Source organism: Gigantopelta aegis, chromosome 12 (genome assembly GCF_016097555.1).
Source record: "Gigantopelta aegis isolate Gae_Host chromosome 12, Gae_host_genome, whole genome shotgun sequence".
In the NCBI taxonomy this organism is placed as follows: domain Eukaryota; kingdom Metazoa; phylum Mollusca; class Gastropoda; order Neomphalida; family Peltospiridae; genus Gigantopelta; species Gigantopelta aegis.
In genome coordinates, this window is record NC_054710.1 from 27459606 (window position 1) to 27481891 (window position 22286).

At 40.2% G+C, this 22286-nt stretch overlaps 1 protein-coding gene across 1 annotated transcript in view; it reads right to left on the minus strand.

The window, feature by feature from the left end:
• LOC121386355 (cell adhesion molecule 2-like) overlaps window positions 1-18466 on the minus strand; it is a 58894-nt gene extending 40428 nt beyond the window's left edge. The window contains exon 1 of the mRNA XM_041517235.1: window positions 18303-18466. Within this exon, the coding sequence (XP_041373169.1) occupies window positions 18303-18360 (58 nt within the window). The 5' untranslated portion in view covers window positions 18361-18466. The remainder of the gene's footprint in view (window positions 1-18302) is intronic.
• Window positions 18467-22286: the final 3820 nt, after the last annotated feature.

A 22286-nucleotide genomic window follows, 5' to 3' on the forward strand; every position in this document is an offset into this window, starting at 1 on the left:
TTAAAGAATTGCAGAGATACCAAATGGAAGTGTAATAATGTGTGGTGAATGACGTTACGGATCACAGCTCCATTGTTTTGTATACATGTTACAAGTTAAGCCGACATGGTCCTGCAGTTAAGGCGCTTACCAGACATGAAGGCGCTTACTTGGCTGGCTAAGGGAGCACGGGCCGTGTCGGCTTATCGCTCTAGGGAAACCCCTGATTTCCTACTGACTATATATATATATACATGTATCTCTTACTAATTCAAATTTTTAAAACATTTGATAATTTTGAAATATAGTCTTCATCAAAAACTGGGGCGGGACGTAGTCCAGTGGTACAGCGCTCGCTCAATGCACGGTTGGTAAAGAAAGAAAGAAAGAAATGTTTTATTTAACGACGCACTCAACACATTTTATTTACGGTTATATGGCGTCGACATATGGTTAAGGACCACACAGATTTTGAGAGGAAACCCGCTGTCGCCACTACATGGGCAACTCTTCCGATTAGCAGCAAGGGATCTTTTATTTGCGCTTCCCACAGGCAGGATAGCACAAACCATGGCCTTTGTTGAACCAGTTATGGATCACTGGTCGGTGCAAGTGGTTTACACCTACCCATTCACTCAGGGTTTGGAGTCGGTATCTGGATTAAAAATCCCATGCCTCGACTGGGATCCGAACCCAGTACCTACCAGCCTGTAGACCGATGGCCTGCCACGACGCCACCGAGGCTGGTGCACGGTTGGTATGAGATCGATCCCATTAGTGGGGCGGGACGTAGTCCAGTGGTACAGCGCTCGCTCAATGCACGGTTGGTATGAGATCGATCCCATTAGTGGGCCCATTGGGCTATTTCTCGTTCCAGCCAGTGCACCACGACTAGTATATCAAAGACCATGGTATGTACTATCCTGTCTGTGGGATGGTGCATATAAAAGATCACTTGCTATAATGGAAAAAGAGTAGCCCATGAAGTGGCGACAGCGGGTTTCCTCTCTCAATATCTGTGTGGTCCGTAACCATATGTCTGACGCCATATAACAGTAAATAAAATGTGTTGAGTGCGTCGTTAAATAAAACATTCCTTCCTTACTAATGCAAAGTTTTAAAACATTTCATAATTTTGAAATATAGACTTCATAGAAAACCTCATATATTTTTCCATTATCAGCAATGGATATTTATAAACACTCTCCAGCAGACAGCACGGCACATACCGCAGCCTTTGCCTTTAATTTTCCAGTTGTCGAGCACTGGCTGGGATAGTCCACTGAGGGGTTAATTCGATCCTATGACATATAAGCACCTCAGATAAGTGTGAACATACACATGTAGTATATAGATGTACACAATAAATGACATATAAGCACCTCAGGTAAGTGTGAACATACACATGTAGTATATAGATGTACACAATAAATGACATATAAGCACCTCAGGTAAGTGTGAACATACACATGTAGTATATAGATGTACACAATAAATGACATATAAGCACCTCAGGTAAGTGTGAACATACACATGTAGTATATAGATGTACACAATAAATGACATATAAGCACCTCAGGTAAGTGTGAACATACACATGTAGTATATAGATGTACACAATAAATGACATATAAGCACCTCAGGTAAGTGTGAACATACACATGTAGTATATAGATGTACACAATAAATGACATATAAGCACCTCAGGTAAGTGTGAACATACACATGTAGTATATAGATGTACACAATAAATGACATATAAGCACCTCAGGTAAGTGTGAACATACACATGTAGTATATAGATGTACACAATAAATGACATATAAGCACCTCAGATAAGTGTGAACATACACATGTAGTATATAGATGTACACAATAAATGACATATAAGCACCTCAGATAAGTGTGAACATACACATGTAGTATATAGATGTACACAATAAATGACATATAAGCACCTCAGGTAAGTGTGAACATACACATGTAGTATATAGATGTACACAATAAATGACATATAAGCACCTCAGGTAAGTGTGAACATACACATGTAGTATATAGATGTACACAATAAATGACATATAAGCACCTCAGGTAAGTGTGAACATATACATGTAGTATATAGATGTACACAATAAATGACATATAAGCACCTCAGGTAAGTGTGAACATACACATGTAGTATATAGATGTACACAATCAATGTGCGCCCTAATCCTAAACATAAAAGCAAGGGATTTTTTATCCCCACTTTTCCAGAAAGGAGAGCACATACCACAGCCTTTGATATACCAGTCGTGGGGCACTGGGTGGGATGGGAGGAAAAACCCTAAAAATATCCCCACTTTTCCAGACAGGAGAGCATATACCAAAGCCTTTGATATACCAGTCGTGGGGCACTGGGTGGGATGGGAGGAAAAACCCTAATAATATCCCCACTTTTCCAGACAGGAGAGCATATACCACAGCCTTTGATATACCAGTCGTGGGGCACTGGGTGGGATGGGAGGAAAAACCCTAATAATATCCCCACTTTTCCAGACAGGAGAGCATATACCAAAGCCTTTGATATACCAGTCGTGGGGCACTGGGTGGGATGGGAGGAAAAACCCTAATAATATCCCCACTTTTCCAGACAGGAGAGCACATACCAAAGCCTTTGATATACCAGTCGTGGGGCACTGGGTGGGATGAGGAAAAACCCTAATCAAAGACTGGGTCGTCCACTGACGGAAATGTTTGGAATTTGACCATCGATCATAACCAGTTTGCACCAACCAATCAACTGCCATTGAAAGTTCTGAATGATAATTTGCATTGTAAAAATAGATAAAAAAAGGGGAGAAAGAGAAAGAAAATAGTCTGTATTTGCCATAAAAAAAAGAGAAAAAGAAAGAGAGAAGACAATTGCACTTTTACACTTATAGTAACATTCCCTACCCTATGTTTCATGTCTATTGGACTATTTCTTGTTCTAGCCAGTGCACTACAATTGGTATATCAAAAGGCCATGGTATGTAGTATCCTGTTTATGGAATCATGCATATAAAAGATCCCTTGCTACTAATGGAAAAATGTAACGGGTTCCTTTCCAAGACTATGTGTCAGAATGACCATATGTTTGACATCCAACAGACAATATGATTAATAAACCAATGTGCTCTAGTGGTGTCGATAAACAAAGAGTAAAAATTACCAAAGGTTTGACATGCAATAGCTAATTGTTAATAAATCAATGTGCTCTAGAGGTGTCATTAACAACACATACTTACTCTTTTAACTGTTTTTAAAAAGATAATAAAAAGAACAAGTGGTTCCTACATGCGAGGTTTGATGGTCCTGTATGCATCCCAGTACCAGCTCCTACCCAGAGCAAGTTTAAAGACTCAGTGACCACCACACTGACTTCTTTCTGGCATAGGAAGAAGTCAGGTGGGGAGGCAAGGTCCCCCCCCCCCCAACACACACACACACACACTTTTGGTACCTTCCTACGCCACTGCTTAACCATCATTTATTTTTTTGTTAAAACAGAATAATGTTTGTATGCACGAATAGTATAGAATAAATGTTTAATGACACCCAGGCACAAAAAAAATACATTGGCTATTAGGTTGTATATGTACGTCATTTTTGTTCAAATATGTTCCACATGGAAGAAAAAGATAGAAAGAAGTGTTTTATTTAACGACGCACTCAACACATTTTATTTACGGTTATATGGCGTCAGACATATGGTTAAGGACCACACAGATTTTTTTTAGAGGAAACCCGCTGTCGCCACATAGGCTACTCTTTTATGACAGGCAGCAAGGGATCTTTTATTTGCGCTTCCCACAGGCAGGAAAGCACAAACCATGGCCTTTGTTGAACCAGTTATGGATCACTGGTCGGTGCAAGTGGTTTACACCTACCCATTGAGCCTTGCGGAGCACTCACTCAGGGTTTGGAGTCGATATCTGGATTAAAAATCCCATACCTCAACCGGGATCCGAACCCAGTACCTACCAGCCTGTAGACCGATGGCCTAACCACGACGCCCCCGAGGCCGGTCGCATGGAAGAAGGCAGACTGGACACTCTGTAAAGCGGAATTCCCTCAACAACAGACGTTTTACCGAGTTCCTTTATAAAAACCAGTACAGAACTGTCCCCCTCTAAAGCGGATCCCTCTTAATACAGGACATTTTTATTGGTCACAAGGGTTGTCTGGTTTAAGAGGAGTTTCACTGTACACTGGCTATTGGGTTGTATATATGTGTCTTGTTTGTTCAAATATGTTCCGTGTGTGTAATATTTATATATATACAATGGAGTTTTATCTGTAGCTGCAGAGTTCTTTATGAAGTGGCAGTGCTAGTTCTAGTACTCGCCGAATTCGCCAATTGCGAATTTTAAAAACCATTGGCAAATTTTATTTTAATTTGGCGAAATAATTTCATGTAATAATTGATATTTTACTAGTAAATAACTGTTTCAGCAATTTTTTTTAAGTTTAATAGATAATTTGGCAAACGTTTCTGGTCACCCACAGCTAGCCCTGAGGCCTGCATGCTGCACCATGTGGTACATACCACCGGTATATGTCCTCTCCTCATTGTTTGTACAGCAGGGAGTGTGTGCCAGTGTACAATGTGCACATCAAAGACGGCCCACTTATTGTTCCCCTCTTTGAGGGACACACTGTCACAGCCAGTATGTGACCTTGACATTTCACACAGCGACCTGACATTTCAACACAAAAGTGGTTCAGGTCTCTCTGTAACAGAATAGGTGTGAGATAAAGATTGTGTGGTTTTCAAGTTTCAACTTTCGGCTCACTGCTGGACACTGTTTATAAATACTGCCCACTGAGTCAATGCTGTTAAGATATTTGCTGCCCATGTGGAAGGAATTATAAGCCCTTTATTTTCATTGGCAATGGGTAGGAAGTGGGGGCAAGGGGGGCAGATATTTTGCTTTATATTTGCTTTATAATAGTGTAAAAGTGTGTGTGCCCCCCTCCCCCCTCTGGCACCTTCCTACACCATTGATAGGAGATGTGGTACCCATTTAAAAATAAAAGCAGAAATGATATAGTGAAACCTCCAAAAACCAGACCCTCTGTAATATCTTACACGTTTAAGGGCCATAACTCTGTGAAAAATAGGTCAGTCACCATGAAAGTTAAATCTGATCTGTAACACAGTACATGATAAAGCTGTACACAAAATTTGCAGCTGAATATCTTCAGGTATTTAAAAAAAAGTCTTTAAACTAATTTTCATATCTCCTATACACATGCATAGACATTTAAGTTCAAGGGCCATAACTGTGAAAAATGGGTAAATTGCCACAAAAGACAAACAAGATCTGTAACAGAAGGAAGGAAAATCTTTTATTTAACGACGTACTCAACACATTTTATTTACGGTTATATGGCATCGGAAATATGGTTTAGGACCATACAGATATCGCGAGAGGAAACCCGCTGTCACCACTTCATGGGCTACTCTTTTTGATTAGTAGCAAGGGATCGTTTATATGCACCATCCCACAGACAGGATAGTACACACCACAGCCTTTGTTACACCAGTTGTGGAGCACTGGCTGGAACGACAAATAGCCCAATAGGTCCACAGATGGGGATTGATCCTAGATCGACCGCGCATCGAGCAAACGCTTTACTTCTGGGCAATCTGTAACAGAACATTCTTCTTCAAACGCTCATACTAAAGCATAATAAAGCTATACACAAAAATTACAGCTCAATATCTCCAGGCATTATTAAATGTTTTGAAAAAAAACCCATCAGAAAAACAATATAAGATCAAAGATAAAGATAAAAACTTTATTGCATACAAACAGTGAGATAGTGGGACAGTTCATGGATGGAGATGAAACCTATACACCGGTATAGGACTAATAACAATACGTTTCGAAGTCTAATTAGACTGAAACAACATTTCCACATTATTCGCAATGCACTCCGATTATCACAGTAACACAAAAGAGCCGAGATCCATTTTTGTTACCTTTGTCGAACTGTGAACACCTAACTTGAGGATACCTGCGAAACTGGCAAGTTAATTAGAACTATTGAACCTGGTCAAACGGCAGACTTGACATGTTTACTCTGGGCACACCTGAGGAATTTGGAGTTAGAATTTACACTTGTTGACAGAGTAAACAAACAAGTTTGGGACAAAACAAAAACAGAACTTGACCAAATAAATTAAATTCCAATTTCGACCTGGCTGTGGACACAGGCCATGTTGCCTTGTGAACCCCCAAGTCTTATTTATTTACTGGAAATGGTCAGATGCCACGTGTTTATAGAAAAACCTTTATGATCTGGCAGTCTTTGAATACAGGTACAGTGTTTGTGGTGAATTTACATGTGCAGACATTTCCGAATGCACAGTGCAGGAGTCTTTTAATTTACAATCACACTGACGTACCTTTCCCAGAGTTTCTGCCAGAAGGTAAAATGGGTATGATGCCATACCCATTTTTTTTGCAGATTAAATTTTTTAAGTTAACATTTTAAGACAATTGTTGTTTTTTTAACATTAACCCTAAACCTAACCCATTTTCTTTCTGAGATAGGCCCTCCATACCCTCTGTCGACTGCAGTTGCATTTAAATTAGCACACACATTGTAAATATTCAATTCCATGGCGCTATACCCAAATATATTTCTTTCTGGAAGAAACCCTGCAGTTTTCTGATACCCAATAACCAATCTTAGGCCTCTCAGGATTGAATATGAAATAGATTCAGGTAACCCATTATCTTGTTGCGTAACCCATTATGTCCATGTAAATAATGTGCTAAATTTGATGCTTGAAACCCTAGTGGTATATGAGCATGTTAAACTATATTGGACTTGGCTAAATTTAATGCGTGAACAGAAAATAGGTTACGCTAAATTAGATTTGTGTGAACGACGTGTGAACTAAATCATCATTGTGGCAATTGTCTCAGAGGTCTGGATCTCTATTTTTGTGCAAAGGGTGTCATTAAGCATTCATCCATCCACCCACCCAACCCAACCCACCCACCCAACCCAACCCACCCAACCCACCCACCCACCCATCCTTCCTTTCTTTCTTTCTTTCATTAATTCATTTTATTAACCAAATAATCAACAGTTCCGCAATATAAAAGGACACCACTAGAGCACATTGTTTAATTAATCATTGGCTATTAGATGTCAAACATTTGGTAACTGACAGTCTTGGAGAAGAAACCTGCTACATTTTTCCATTACCTGTCGTAGCAAGAGGTCTTTTCATGCACTTTACCACAGACAGGAAAGCACATATCACAGCTTTTGACCAGTTTACCACCGACAGGAAAGCACACTGGCACAGAAATAGAAAATATTTCACTAGCCTGTTGGATCAGAACCAACTAAAATTTACTAGCCTGCCAGAATTTCTACTAGTTCGCCAGCCTATAGAACAATATTACTGTTTAACAATATTATAATATACACTGTATCCACTTCAAATTATATATTATTAAGCACCCTTGGTAAACAAAATCAAACCCCATACCGTGATTGACAAATCAATACAAAAATTATATATTCTGATATTTTAAAAAATCACATTTCTTTCATATACATGTAGATTTACAAAATTCAAGTGACACCCCGCAAGTATTTAACAGAACAATCTATTCAAAACACATTGGCAACATACTTTCCACCCAAACAAGCCATTTCTAGGAAGTATTGACCTTTGACCTGCTCTGTTGGGTGAGTTTGAAAAAAGGAGAAATCGCCCATTGGACTGGTAGACACTCTCTCTCTCTCTCTCTCACTCACTCACTCACTCACTCACTCACTCACTCACTCTCTCTCTCTCACTCTCCTCACTCTCTCTCTCTCTCTCTCTCTCTCTCTCTCTCTCTCTCTCTCTCTCTCTCTCTCTCTCTCTCTCTCTCTCTCTCTCTCTCTCTCTCTCTCTCTCTCTCTCTCTCTCTCCCTAACCCACTGCCCTCCAGGGTTACACTTTGATAACAGTTTAAGGACCGTCAGTTTGAAAAAAAGAAAAATCGCCCATTGGACTGGTAGATTTTCTCCCTCTCTCTCTCACTCACTCACTTTCTCTCTCTCTCTCTCTCTCTCTCTCTCTCTCTCTCTCTCTCTCTAACCCACTCCCCTCCAGGGTTACACTTGATAACAGTTTCAGGACCGTCAGTTTGAAAAAAAGAAAAATCGCCCATTGGACTGGTAGATTTTTTCTCTCTCTCTCTCCTCTCTCTCTCTCTCTCTCTCTCTCTCTCTCTCTCTCTCTCATCTCTCTCTCTCTCTCTCTAACCCACTGCCCTCCAGGGTTACACTTTGATAACAGTTTCAGGACCGTCTCCCTGACTACAAAGTCATGACCAAACTGAATCCCAGATGACGGGATGTTGTGTTATCATTACCTGTTGCTATCTCTGTTAATTATCTTCTCGGGCTGAATTCACCGGCCTTAACGTTGATGCCCAAAACCGTAGTGGTATAGGGGCATGTGCAAATACTCTCTCTAAGTCTTAAGGTTGGTAGGGTTCGTCTCCATGTACCAGCTCCTACCCATAGCAAGTTTAATGATTCAGTGGGTACTACCCACTGGGTAGGTGTAGGACACTTGACTTCTGTCTCACTAACCACTAAACCACTGTCCTGGACAGGCAGTCCAGATAGCTGAGGTGTGTGGCCAGAACACTGTGCTTGAACCGTAACTGGATATGGATAGAGATAGAGAGAGAGACAGAGAGAGAAAGAGAGAGAAGAGAGATATATATAAAAGCAGGAAAATAAGAATAAATCAACAAACACCTACACTCTGATAACAGTTTCAGGATGTCTCCCTGACTATAAGAGGGGCGTGACGTAGTCTAGTGGTAAAGTGTTCACTTTTATGCGTGGTCAGTCTAGGATCGATTCCTGTCGGTGGACCCATTGGTCTGTGGGATGGGGCATATAAAAGATCCCTTGCTGGTAATAAAAAAAAAAAAAAGTAGCCCATGAAGTGGCAACAGCGGGTTTCTCTCTCAATATCTGTGTGGTTTTTAACCATATGTCTGATGCCATATAACCATAAATAAAATCTGTTGAGTGCATCATTAAATAAAATATTTCTTTCCTTCCCCGACTACCACGGTATACATGACCAAACCGAGTCCCAGATGAGGGGATGTTGTGTTGTGATTACCTGTTGCAAGGTCTGTTATCGCCTCCGTATATACCCAGGCCGAACTATCCACCTGTCACTTCACTAATGTAGGTCAGCTAATGTACACACTTATGCAGTTACCTGTACATGTGCCTAGCAAATGACGGGTACTTAGAGTAACGCCAAAAGGAGGAAAGAAAAAGAAAGAAATGTTTTATTTTACGGCACACTCCACACAATGTATTTTACGGTTGTATGGCATCAGACAGATGGTGAAGGACCACACAGATACTAGAGCACATTGATTAATTAATCATCTGCTATTGGATATCAAGCATTTGGTCATTCTGACAGTCATCAGAGAAAACCCACTACATTTTTCCTAATGCAACAAGAGATTTTTATATGCACTTTCCCACAGACAGGAAAGCACATACCACAGCCTTTGACCAGTTGTGGTGCACTGGTTGGAATGAGAAAAACCCAATCAGTTGAATGGATCCACTGAAGTGGTTGCCACCAGGAAAGGCGAGACACAAGTGGACTGGTGTTTAATGGCCGCTGCTATTTGGAGCCCTGACACATGTCACATTATTAACATTTATAAGATTTGACTGGCGAGTAATGTCAAAATGTGCATCAACAACGGAATAGCTGTCATGCCAGTAACTAAACACAACAATGGTGTTAATGTCAGCCTATAATCATCAACACATGTAGAAGGTCACAGGAATCAGATATAATTTGGTAGTCCATCCAGAGTCAAACCTGCTTAAATGAAGCTTTCACTGTAGACATGCTACATACCTCACAGGCCCATAGCCAATGGGTGTGGGTGTGTGTGTGTCGGTCGATCCCTCTACGGGTGGCTTTGTTTTTTTCAATATGCCTCACCATAAGCCTAAACGACACCCCCCACCCCCCACCTCAAAATCCTGGCTACGGGCCTGCCTCCTATATTTGATGTGTGTGATTAATTACTTCCTTGACCGAGAATATGGGGAGCCATTTAAAATTAAAATATTTCTATATAGATAACTTTAGTCTAGAATTGTTAGACCAATTCCTAGAACTGTTAACTTTCTAGCATTTAACCGATTTCATCTTGAAATTGGAGATGCAAAGATTTCTTCCTACAGAGCCTAAAGATACAAAGTTTTTTTTTTTAATAACACCACTAGAGCACAATGATTTTTGTTAATCATCGGCTATAGGATGTCAAACATATGGTCATTTTAACACGGTCATGAGAGGAAACCTGCTATATTTTTCCATTAGTAGCAAGGTATCTTTTATATGCACCATCCAACACAGGACAGCACATACCATGGCCTTCGATATACCAGTCGTAGTGCACTGGCTGGAACGAGAAATAGCATAAAGGGCCCACCGATGGGGATCGATCCCAAACCAACCATGCATCAAGCGAGAGCTGTACCAATGGGCTACATCCCGCCAGTCTATAGATAGAATAAAATTACAAATAAATCCTCATAGAAACACTGTCCAGATATCTAATGAACTTAATGGTGGTTTAATTTACTTCATTTACAAGCTTAGTTCAAACAAAGACACTGGGCGTGTCACGTGTGAGTGAATTAAATGTCATTATTGCTATGAGTCATATCCTACCACTCTACTCTAAATTAATAATTTTCAAATTATCCCCATCAAAGCAAATTAAGAGACAAGCTTCCTTCCTAAATGAATGAATGTTTAACAACACGTACCCCAGCACGAAATATACATCGGCTATTGGGTGTCAAAGTGATATAAATTCAAACACTGGCGTAGGAAGTGTGTGTGTGTGTGTTGGGGGGGGGGGGGTAAAGTGGGCATGTGCCCCCAACCTTTCAGATATTTTGCTTTATATTTGCTTTATAATAGTGTAAAAATGTGTAAATATAAAAGTGTGCCCCCCCCCCCCACCCACACACACACACACACACTTTTTGGCACCTTTCTATGCTACTGTCAAACAGTGTAAAGAACTGTGCTTAAACTACAAATAACACAGATATAGGTAACCTTTCAAATTGAGGAATTTTCAAATCATCCTTCAGCCAAAGCAATCTTTTGTCACTGTGAGTACAACAGCAAGTAAAGATGGCAACCAAAGCATTTGCCATTGTTGCTGTGGTAAAATTCAACTATTGACAAAATCATATCCGAGTCTGTAACTTAATACTGGACAATTAATGACTTGTAGCTGTGTGTTCACAACAACAAGTTCAGTTATCATATACACTTACATATATATGCACTGGTCTAACTTGTAAGCATATACATATAGAGTAACAGTTTATCTACATTTACATATGATGGACCATACATCACTGCGTGCTTGAGAAAGTCATCAGTCCTCACAAAAGCCTTGACAGGGCTAGCTCTGAGTATGCAAAACATTTCACCAAATTGTCTATTACACTTCAAAAATAGAAGAAATCAACCAGTATTTTCTAAAAAAAAAATTATTACCTGAAATTATTTCGCTAAATTAAAATAAAATTCGCCAACTGCTTTTAAAATTCTCAACTGGCGAAGATGGCGAGTGCCAGAGCTAGCCCTGCTTGGCTGGTGCACAGACCAAACATTCACTGGCACGGACCGAACATTCACTGGCACGGACCGAACATTCACTGGCACAGACCGAACATTCACTGGCACGGACCGAACATTCACTGGCACGGACCGAACATTCACTGGCACGGACCGAACATTCACTGGCACGGACCGAACATTCACTGGCACGGACCGAACATTCACCGGCACGGACCGAACATTCACCGGCACAGACCGAACATTCACCGGCACAGACCGAACATTCACTGGCACAGACCAAACATTCACTAGCCAGGACCGAAAGAAAGAAAGGAAATCTTTTATTTAACGACGCACTCAACAATCTTTATTTACGGTTATATGGCGTCAGACATATGGTTAAGAACCACACAGATATTGAGAGAGAAGCTACTGTGAGTGAAATAAAGAAATGTTTTATTTAACGACACACTCAAAAATCTTTATTTACGGTTATATGACATCAGACATATTGTTAAGAACCACACAGATATTGAGAGAGAAGCTACTGTGAGTGAAATAAAGAAATGTTTTATTTAACGACGCACTCAACACATTTTATTTACGGTTATATGGCATCAGACATACGGTTAAGAATTACACAGATATTGACAGAGAAGCTACTGTGAGTGAAATAAAGAAATGTTTTATTTAACGATGCACTCAACAATTTTTATTCACGGTTATATGGCATCAAACATATGGTTAAAAACCACAGATATAGAGAGAGGAAACCCGGTCACCACTTCATGAGCTACATTTTTCAATTAGCAGCAAGGGATCTTTTATATGCAGCATCCCACAGACAGGATAGTACATGCCACGGACTTTGTAACACCAGTTGTGGAGCACTGGCTGGAACGAGAAATAGCCCAATGGGGCCACAGATGGTAGCCAGGACCGAGTGCATTTGTTCATCCCTGTATATTTTTTATGATACATTGATAGAGAGTAACATTTTATTTACATTTTCATATACATGTATCTATCATACATCACCCTGTGTTTGACAAATGTTTGATAAAGTCACTTACAGTAAAGTGGTAAAGTGCTTGCTTGATGCGCAGTCGTTTTTGGGATCAATCCCTGTCAGTGGGCCCATTGGGCTATTTCTCACTCTAGCCAGAGTGCCACAACTGGTACATCAAAGGCTGTGGTATGTGCTATCCTGTCTCTGGGATGGTGCAAACAAAAGGTCCCTGGCTGCTAATTGAAAAGAGTAGCTCATGAAGTGGCAACAGCAGGTTTCCTCTCTCAATATCTGTGTGGTCCGTAACCATATCTCCGACACCATATAACCGTAAATAAAATGTGTTGAGTGCGTCGTTAAATAAAACATTTCTTTCTTTGACTCACAGCGAGTAGCTCTGACTAATGCCCTATATGTATTATACTATTTATAGTAATACAGCTGATAATTTGCACTATAGCCAGGACAGATAGCTAGTTGATTTTTCCAACCCTGCATATTTCTGGCTTACAATTTGGACGACATTGCATACAGTACTTCAGTCACATACATGTATGTTAACATTGTCTCCTGCAGAATCCTAGTTGGTATAGATCACCATTACATGCCCGTAGCATAGGACAGGGCACCAAATAGGAAGTAAAATACTGCATGTATGGCCAGAAGGAATACCGGTACATGTATGTATGTTGATCCTGCTAAGACAAAATACGACCTGATAGAAATAGATCAGTAACATTTACATATATATTCAGGTTGAACGGATGAAAAAATTAGGACTTCTGAGTGATAGGTCTATATATATACAGTGATAGAAATAAGCAGAATTTTTCAGTAGTCCACCGGACAAGTATATATAGAAATCTACTTACAAGTACACATATTTGCACTTGTCCAAACAAGTGGTTTGTTTTATTCAACTACAAGGACAATGTTTTTGATTGTTCAAAATTAAACTGCATTGTACATTTTTACTTGTCCACTGGACAACCACTAAGGTACATTTTGCTTGTCCCAGTAGATTGTCACTTGTCAGGACAAATAGATAAGTGTTTATTATACATGTTTACTTGTCCACTGGACAACCACTAAGGTACATTTTGCTTGTCCCAGTAGATTGTCACTTGTCAGGACAAATAGATAAGTGTTTATTATACATGTTTACTTGTCCACTGGACAACCACTAAGGTACATTTTGCTTGTCCCAGTAGATTGTCACTTGTCAGGACAAATAGATAAGTGTTTATTATACATGTTTACTTGTCCACTGGACAACCACTAAGGTACATTTTGCTTGTCCCAGTAGATTGTCACTTGCCAGGACAAATGGATAAGTGTTTATTATACATGTTTACTTGTCCACTGGACAACCACTAAGGTACATTTTGCTTGTCCCAGCAGATTGTCACTTGTCAGGACAAATAGATAAGTGTTTATTATACATGTTTACTTGTCCACTGGACAACCACTAAGGTACATTTTGCTTGTCCCAGCAGATTGTCACTTGCCAGGACAAATGGATAAGTGTTTATTATACATGTTTACTTGTCCACTGGACAACCACTAAGGTACATTTTGCTTGTCCCAGCAGATTGTCACTTGTCAGGACAAATAGATAAGTGTTTATTATACATGTTTACTTGTCCACTGGACAACCACTAAGGTACATTTTGCTTGTCCCAGCAGATTGTCACTTGCCAGGACAAATGGATAAGTGTTTATTATACATGTTTACTTGTCCACTGGACAACCACTAAGGTACATTTTGCTTGTCCGAGCGGATTTTCACTTGTTATGACAAACAGACAAGTACTTATTTCGAACACTGCTATATATCTTAGAGTATTATGGAATTATAATATAATTATGAGCAATTACAACAAATGAGATAATTGCACAAACATCTCATGAAAAATTAACTGTGATTTAAAAAAAAAAAAAAAAATGGGGGGGGGGGGGGGGGGGGGGGGGGGGGGGGGGGGGGGTAGCAGGTGAATTTCTATTTTGCAGGCTGCTAATATGATGAGCCGTGTAGACATCACCAAGTAGAAGACTGTCATGCCCAGAATGCATTAAGTATGCAGCCACCTGTCATAAAAAGTTAAAGTCTGTTTTGTTTAATGACATCACTAGAGCACATTGATTTATTAATCATCGGCTATTGGATGTCAAACATTTCATAAGGGATCTTTTAAATATATATGCACAGTTTCCCATAGACAGGAAAGCACATACCACTGCCTTTGTCCAGTTGTGGTGCACTAGTTGGAACGAGAAAAAAACTACAATCAGTTAAATGGATCCACTGAGGTGGTTCGATCCTGTGGTGAAAATACCTCAAGCGAGCACTCAACCAACTGAGCTAAATCCTGCCCCTTTTGGACTGATTGATGCATGCATAGTCATTAAAGGGACACACCCTAGTTACGGCTATTTGTTAACCATTACGGCGTTGTTTTGGACTGATTGATGCATGCATAGTCAATTGAGGATTAATGCTTATTAATGGGGCCATGCATTGAGCTACTACTCATTCTAGCCAGTGCTCCACAACTGATGTAACAACGACCATGATATGTACAATCCTGTCTTTAGGATAGCAGTGTAATGTTGCATATATATAAAACATATTCCTTGCTGCTAATCAGAAAAACTAGCAGATTTCCTCTCTTGTTACCTGTGTGGTCCTTAGCCATATGTCCAATGCAGCAATTTAACCTTAATTAAAATGTGTGGAGTGCATCATTAAATAAAACATTCCTTCCTTTCTTCATAATGAGTTGTGACAAATCTATTACATTCATTTAACCATCAAGTGTGATTCAATTTGGGGAGAGCCTGCAGACCATTAACCCCAATCTGTACACCATCTGATAAGATACAGACATGACAGGGTTAGGTAACAGGTTATCAGACTGTCCACTGTGAGATACAGACTATATCAGCCACCTAACACCACCAGGCCATGTGTTACCACAAGCTAGGTTCTGCTTCACAAAGCATGCAGTTTCAAACAGCTCACAGATTCCTTACTCTTTGTTTTAACAGTCCTCTCTTGTTCTGGTTCACACACTGTCTCTTTCCTCTCCCTGACCCCTCTCTTTCTTACTTCATGTCTCTGACTCGCTCATATATATATTGGCAAATTTTATTTTAATTTGGCGAAATAATCTCATGTAATAATTGATATTATATATATATATACACATACACACACACACACAGTGAAACCCCTCTAAACCGGACACCCTCATGACCAAACAAAAATTCGGTCCAGTTTTGACAGGATTCTGGTTGGATCAGGGTCCGGATTAGACAGGTTTCTTTACATATAAACATTTTTGACAAATAAAACTATTGTTATTGTTAATAAAAACGTGTTTCTTTAGTTGTTTGGAGGAAGGAGGTTGCTCAGTGGTAGTAAAGAACTCACTTCATGCGGTCGATCCCCACCGCTGCGCCCACTGGACTATTTCCCGTTCCAGCCAGTGCACCATGATCGAATCACCATTTTCTTTGTTGTTTTTTCCCCTTTCATCCCAATTACTAGTAGTACCCCATGACTGGTACATGCATATCAATGGCTGTGGTATGTGCTATCCTGTCTGTGGGATGGTGTATTATAATATATATATATATATATATAATATAGTGGTGTTGTTAAACTTTAACTTCTGTTGTTTAGTAATAGTATATAATCAGGATTTTGACTTTATCAACAGTTTTCATGTATTTGAAACCCCTCTAAACCAGACACCAAGTAAAATGTCTGCTTTTAAGAGGTATCCAGTTTAGAGAGGTCAAGTTATGTACTGTTTCTTTTAAAAAAGACTGTGAAAATGTCTGGTTTTGGAGGAATTCCGGTTTACAGAGGGTCCAGTTTACCGAGGGTCTGGTTTTGAGAGGTCTCACTGTGTTTGAAACCCATACTCCAGGAGGTTGTAAGGACATCTACCCCTCCCCAGTGAAAAATGTCTGAAATGTTGGTTCAAATGAGTGGGTTCAAATGAAGGTATTACTGAACATTAGTTTATAACCAACAGTGTGATATCACAGGACATGTATGTCAGCAATACACGAAATATCTTACAGAGAAGGACACTCCCTATGTATTTACAAGATCGCTTACAAACTGTACATTTTATACCTGTGTGTGTGTGTGTGTATGTATATATGTGTATGTCTATATATATATATATATATATATATATATATATATATATATATGTATTACATACATGTATAACAGTATATGTATGTATCTGTACAGCGAGGGGCAGGATGTATCCCAGTGGTAAAGCACTAGCTTGATCTTAAGTTGGTCTGGGATCGATCTCTGTTGGTGGGCCCATTGGGCTATTTCTTGTTCCAGCCAGTGAACCACGACTGGTATATCAAAGGCTGTGGTATGTGCTATCCTGTCTGTGGAATGGTGCATATAACAGATCCCTTGCAACTAATGGAAAAATGTAGCAGGATTTTTTTGGTAAGATCATATGTTAAAATATACAAAAAGGGACATTTTTGTTTACTAAAAACAGCACACTTTCATATTTTTCTGGGACCTGTGCAACAGCCCCCTTGCATCCACATTCAGACATAATAGGATTTTGTATAATATTATTTTATATTTGATCATTAAAACTAAGGAAGTAAAAAAATATATAAATACAGTAAAACCCCTCAAAACTGGTTCTTCCAGTCTCTTTTTAAATATAAACTTACAGCTCAAAACCTCTATATAAAACAAAATTCATGTGAAAATTTTATTTATTTTTATTTTTACCTGTCCAGTTTAGAATGGTTTCACTGTATCATCACCAGTCTTATGACATCACATGAAAAATGTATAAGGATAATGTTTTTTTAATTAAAATTACTGTGAATGGCCGAGTGATAAACAGGATAAAAGTGCAGGAAGGGACAAAAATTCACAAAAGAAAACAATGAAAAGAAACCTGTTAAAAAATAATAAATAAATAATAATAAAACAATTTTACGAGGAAATTTCATCTAGGTCTAAATAATAAGTAAATGACTAAAAGTACTTGTCTGCACTCCCTTATCTTGAACACCCATGATAGCGATTTGATGCCCTGACCCCAATGTCCTCTGCTATTAGTTTAATTTTGTAGGCCTAATATTTTATTGGGTTTAGTTTCTGGGACCGAGAGTTCTGAATTCTTTTAATACTTGCCACAGGTTAAGCAGCAGCCGAAACAAAGCTTTAAAATAAGTGCACTCCGATCGTCTGGTGTCATGAATTTTGACAGCCAACCCGACTCGTTTTGGCAAACGTCCAGACGCATAGTGGAAACCCTACCTTACATTACAGGTAGGTTGACAAACAAAAGGCACTGTACCGTAGCGAACGTGGTAAAATATAAACGTTAATAAAAACACAATCTCTGATGATATAAAACCGATATGTCTTTAGACATAATCCAACCATGTTTCTACACGAAATAAATCGCGAAACCGAATTCCACGCCGCGCCCGTATAAAAATTCTACCTGTCGTCTGTCCTACCTTTAGCGTTACTACTACTTGGTTGTCCCAAGATTCAAACTAGCTTGGCTTGACAAGTGACGAAGAGTCGCAGAAATAAATACGTTTTTCTCCACTTACCTATTGAAAAAATAATCCAGAAGCATATCCAAACAGTGGGAAAACGTATTCCTTCCATTGTGTGTGATGCAAAAGTTTTCGCGTCAATAAGAGTGCGTGAATCAGGACGTAGTATTTCGATTCGTCACAACGACTGGGGCTTCACTACCGGCCATTATGAGTCAGGTTACTTCCCATGGTGCATTGCGCGCTGACCTACTTGGACAGCACGCACCTGTAAATCGACGGAGATCAAAGTGACCGACAGGTGTAGTGTTTGCTTGCGAAATTAACAGCTTCGTGCCACGGTTTTGTAATCGAGTTTTTGTTAGATATGAGGATCGTAGATCAGAGATGCAGTTTATCAGCTTGTGAAGTAATAGATTTAAAAAAAAAAGAAAAGAAAAGAAAAAAATATTTAGCGTGTTTGAAGGAAATCGATTCAACTATTTTTATTTTATTTCTTTTAACGTGAATCGTGATCACGCTTGGCTCTCTTTTAGCCTTTAAAAATTAAATTGAATATAATTTATGAAGCTTGTTTGGCTATTTTGGTTTGCGATTTAACATACTCCGCCTGCCCCCCACCCCACCCCACCCCACCCCAAGTGCAATGGCGTAGGCAGGATTTTGTATTGGGTGGGTGGGGTGGGGTGGGGGGCACCTGTGTAGTGGGATATGACACAGGAACCTTTTTAATGTTATTAATAAGCAAAAAGGTAAACATTTCCCGGGATTGGGCCCCCTGCCCCTCGCCCCCGGCTACGCCACTGCCCAAGTGCTAAAGCATATCTTCAGACAAAAACGAATGAAATATTTTGACAAAAGTCTGAAGTTTTTTTTTATTGCATGTATTTTTCATGATAATGCTCACACTATTAGTGATTCGTTTGCCACCCTTTAAAGCTGTTTGGAAGTAATGCTAATATGAATTAACATTGTCCAAATTCATGCAAAAATCAACCTACTGGAAATAGTAGTCTTTGCATAGCGTTAGCGGGTTTCCTCTCTATTTACATCTGTTGATCTTAACCATGTCCGACGTCATATATCACCGTAATTAAAATGTAATTAAAATGTGAGAGGATAATTTTGTTTTAACGACACCAGTAAAGCACATTAATTTATTAATCATCGGCTACTGCATGTCTAATACTTGGTCTTAAGAAACCACCTAATTTTTTTTTTACATTTGTTGCAAGGAATCAGACAGGATAGTACATACCACGGCATGTGATAAACCAATCGTGGTGCACTGGCTGGAACGAGAAATAACACCACATCACATTTTGAACTATAACAATTTGCCATTATTTGATGTCTAAACTGGATTTTTAGACAAATAGTCGAAAGGGAGAGAGAGGGTTGAGTTGGGGGGGGGGGGAGAAAGACTAAAGTTACTGACAGAAACACAGAGCCAGACGCAGCAGAGAGAGAGAGAGAGAGAGAAGTCAGGAGACGGTCCTGAAACTGTTATCAAAAGTGGGAGAGAGAGGAGGCGGGGGAGAGAGAGAGAGAGAGAGAGAGAGAGAGAGAGATGGAGGGAGGGAGAGATCCACAGAGAGGGGGGAGTAAGAGAGATGGAGGGAGAGATCCACTCACACACACAGAGACAGAGAGAGACAGACAGAGATAGGCAGACAGATGGAGAGGGAGAGATCCACAGAGAGAGAGAGAGAGAGAGAGAGAGAGAGAGAGAGAGAGAGAGAGAGAGAGAGAGAGAGAGAGAGAGACAGACAGACAGAGACAGAGGCAGGGAGGGAGAGATCCAGAGGGGGGGGGGGGGAGGGGGCTGCTCACAGACTACTCACGCCGAACAGCAACTGATATTTTAGCAATACATTTTCCCACAGACAGGACAGCACTATTGAAAGGCGCACTTTGTACGTCTGGGGTTGAACATCCCCTGCTGAAGGACTTTTTTGTTATATACAATGTATTTTCAAAGGTAGCATGACTTGACCCTACCCCTTATAAACTTCGCTCGCCATAGTGTAGAACCCACCCCACCCCACTTAGCTCGAACCACCTCTAGGCTCCAGCCCTCCTCTTACTGATATTCCTATATATCAATATCAATAAACGGGAGGGCTGGTGGTGACCGAGCAGCGCCCCACACCGCATACATTCCTGCACATGCGCCTGGATCGATTCCCGTCCCCTGCGTAGTTGAATGCAGTACGTGCCGCCCTGTGTTTAGAATACTTCGAATGGGTGTGACCCAACTGCAACGAAGGGACGTGCGTTTGACGCATGTCGTAGCGTCCCAGAAACTCTTTCTTACGACACGTTCGCACGCCATCTTTTGTCAACGATGTTTGCGTGTTTTGTTTACTCTTTCATTATCCGGGTAATTGGGTTACCTAAAACACGGACGTATCGAGTGACACGCGACTATCGGTTATTGTCGGGTACCAGTGGATGATAATCTACTGTCAACATGGCCGACCCGGAAATGATAAGACGTTTACGTAGCGAAGTCGACGAGATCGCTGCGCTGATCATGTACACACGATAAATGAATCTGTCACGCATGTCTGCACTGGGCTCTGTATAGGAAATACGGGCCTCGGTGGTGTCGTGGTTAAGCCATCGGACACAAGGCTGGTTGGTACAGGGTTCGCAGCCCGGTACCGGCTCCCACCCAGAGCGAGTTTTAACGACTCAGTGGGTAGGTGTAAGACCACTACACCCTCTTTTTTTTCCACTAAAAACTAACAACTAACAACTAACCCACTGTCCAGGACAGGCAGCCCAGATAACAGAGGTGTGTGCCCAGGACAGCGTGCTTGAACCTTAATTGGATATAAGCACGAAAATAGCCTAAGATGAAATGAAATTGGGCTCTATATAGAAAATAAGCTAACGGTGGACGTGGGGACGGGCGGGGGAGGGGGGGGGGGATAACCTTCAACAAATAGTATAGCTTGCGTCCACACTTACAGTTCGTCCCACGGACGGGGATCGCATTTTATTTTCGTACTATGTAATTTACTACTAATTGTTATTTCCAAGCCGATTGAGTTGTATAGGCTATTGCACACACAAGTTGTATTTCTTTGTTATTTATAAAACACTTTATCATTTCTTCTTACGTCAAACCAAACTGAAAATATAAAAAAAAACCCACCCCAAAAACAACATTTTAATAGAATAAGTAAAGTAAAGTTTGTTTTATTTAACGACGCCACTAGAGCACATTGATTTTTTATCTTATCATCGGCTATTAGACGTCAAACATATGGTCATTTTTAGAGGAAACCCGCTGTCGCCACATAGGCTACACTTTTTACGACAGGCAGCAAGGGATCTTTTATTTGCGCTTTCCACAGGACAGGATAGCACAAACCATGGCCTTTGTTGAACCAGTTATGGATCACTGGTCGGTGCAAGTGGTTTACACCTACCCATTGAGCCTTGCGGAGCACTCACTCAGGGTTTGGAGTCGGTATCTGGTTTAAAAATCCCATGCCTCGACTGGGATCCGAACCCAGTACCTACCAGCCTATAGTCCGATGGCCGAACCACGATGCCACCAAGGCCGGTTTGCATAGAAAGTGATTGCTATATGTAGCACTAAACCAATTAATTTTCGGCTGGGTCGAAGTTCGAGGTGCACCGAACTTTTGATAAAGAAGTTAACACCACAAGTCCTGTGATTGGTTATAAATGTGAGTGTGTTAGTTGTAAAAAAAATTAGTTTCATCTGGGCAAAAAATGTATGCAATTTTATTTGATGCAGTACCACTGTGTCAAGTAGCCTTGTGCTTGGAACATGTATGGTTACCTGTAAAACAAAGTACTCAAATTTTTTGCGAAACTAGGGGTGCTGTAGAAACATCTGGTTATACCGGAAATGAGCCATGAACGGTACCATTTTCTGCAGTTAATACTTTAAGGTAGGAGATGTAGTACTGATATTTATAGGTCATAGTTTGGTTGATATATTGCATATAGTGTTTTCAAACACAAACGTTAACATGGTCGCCTATGGGATTTTAATTG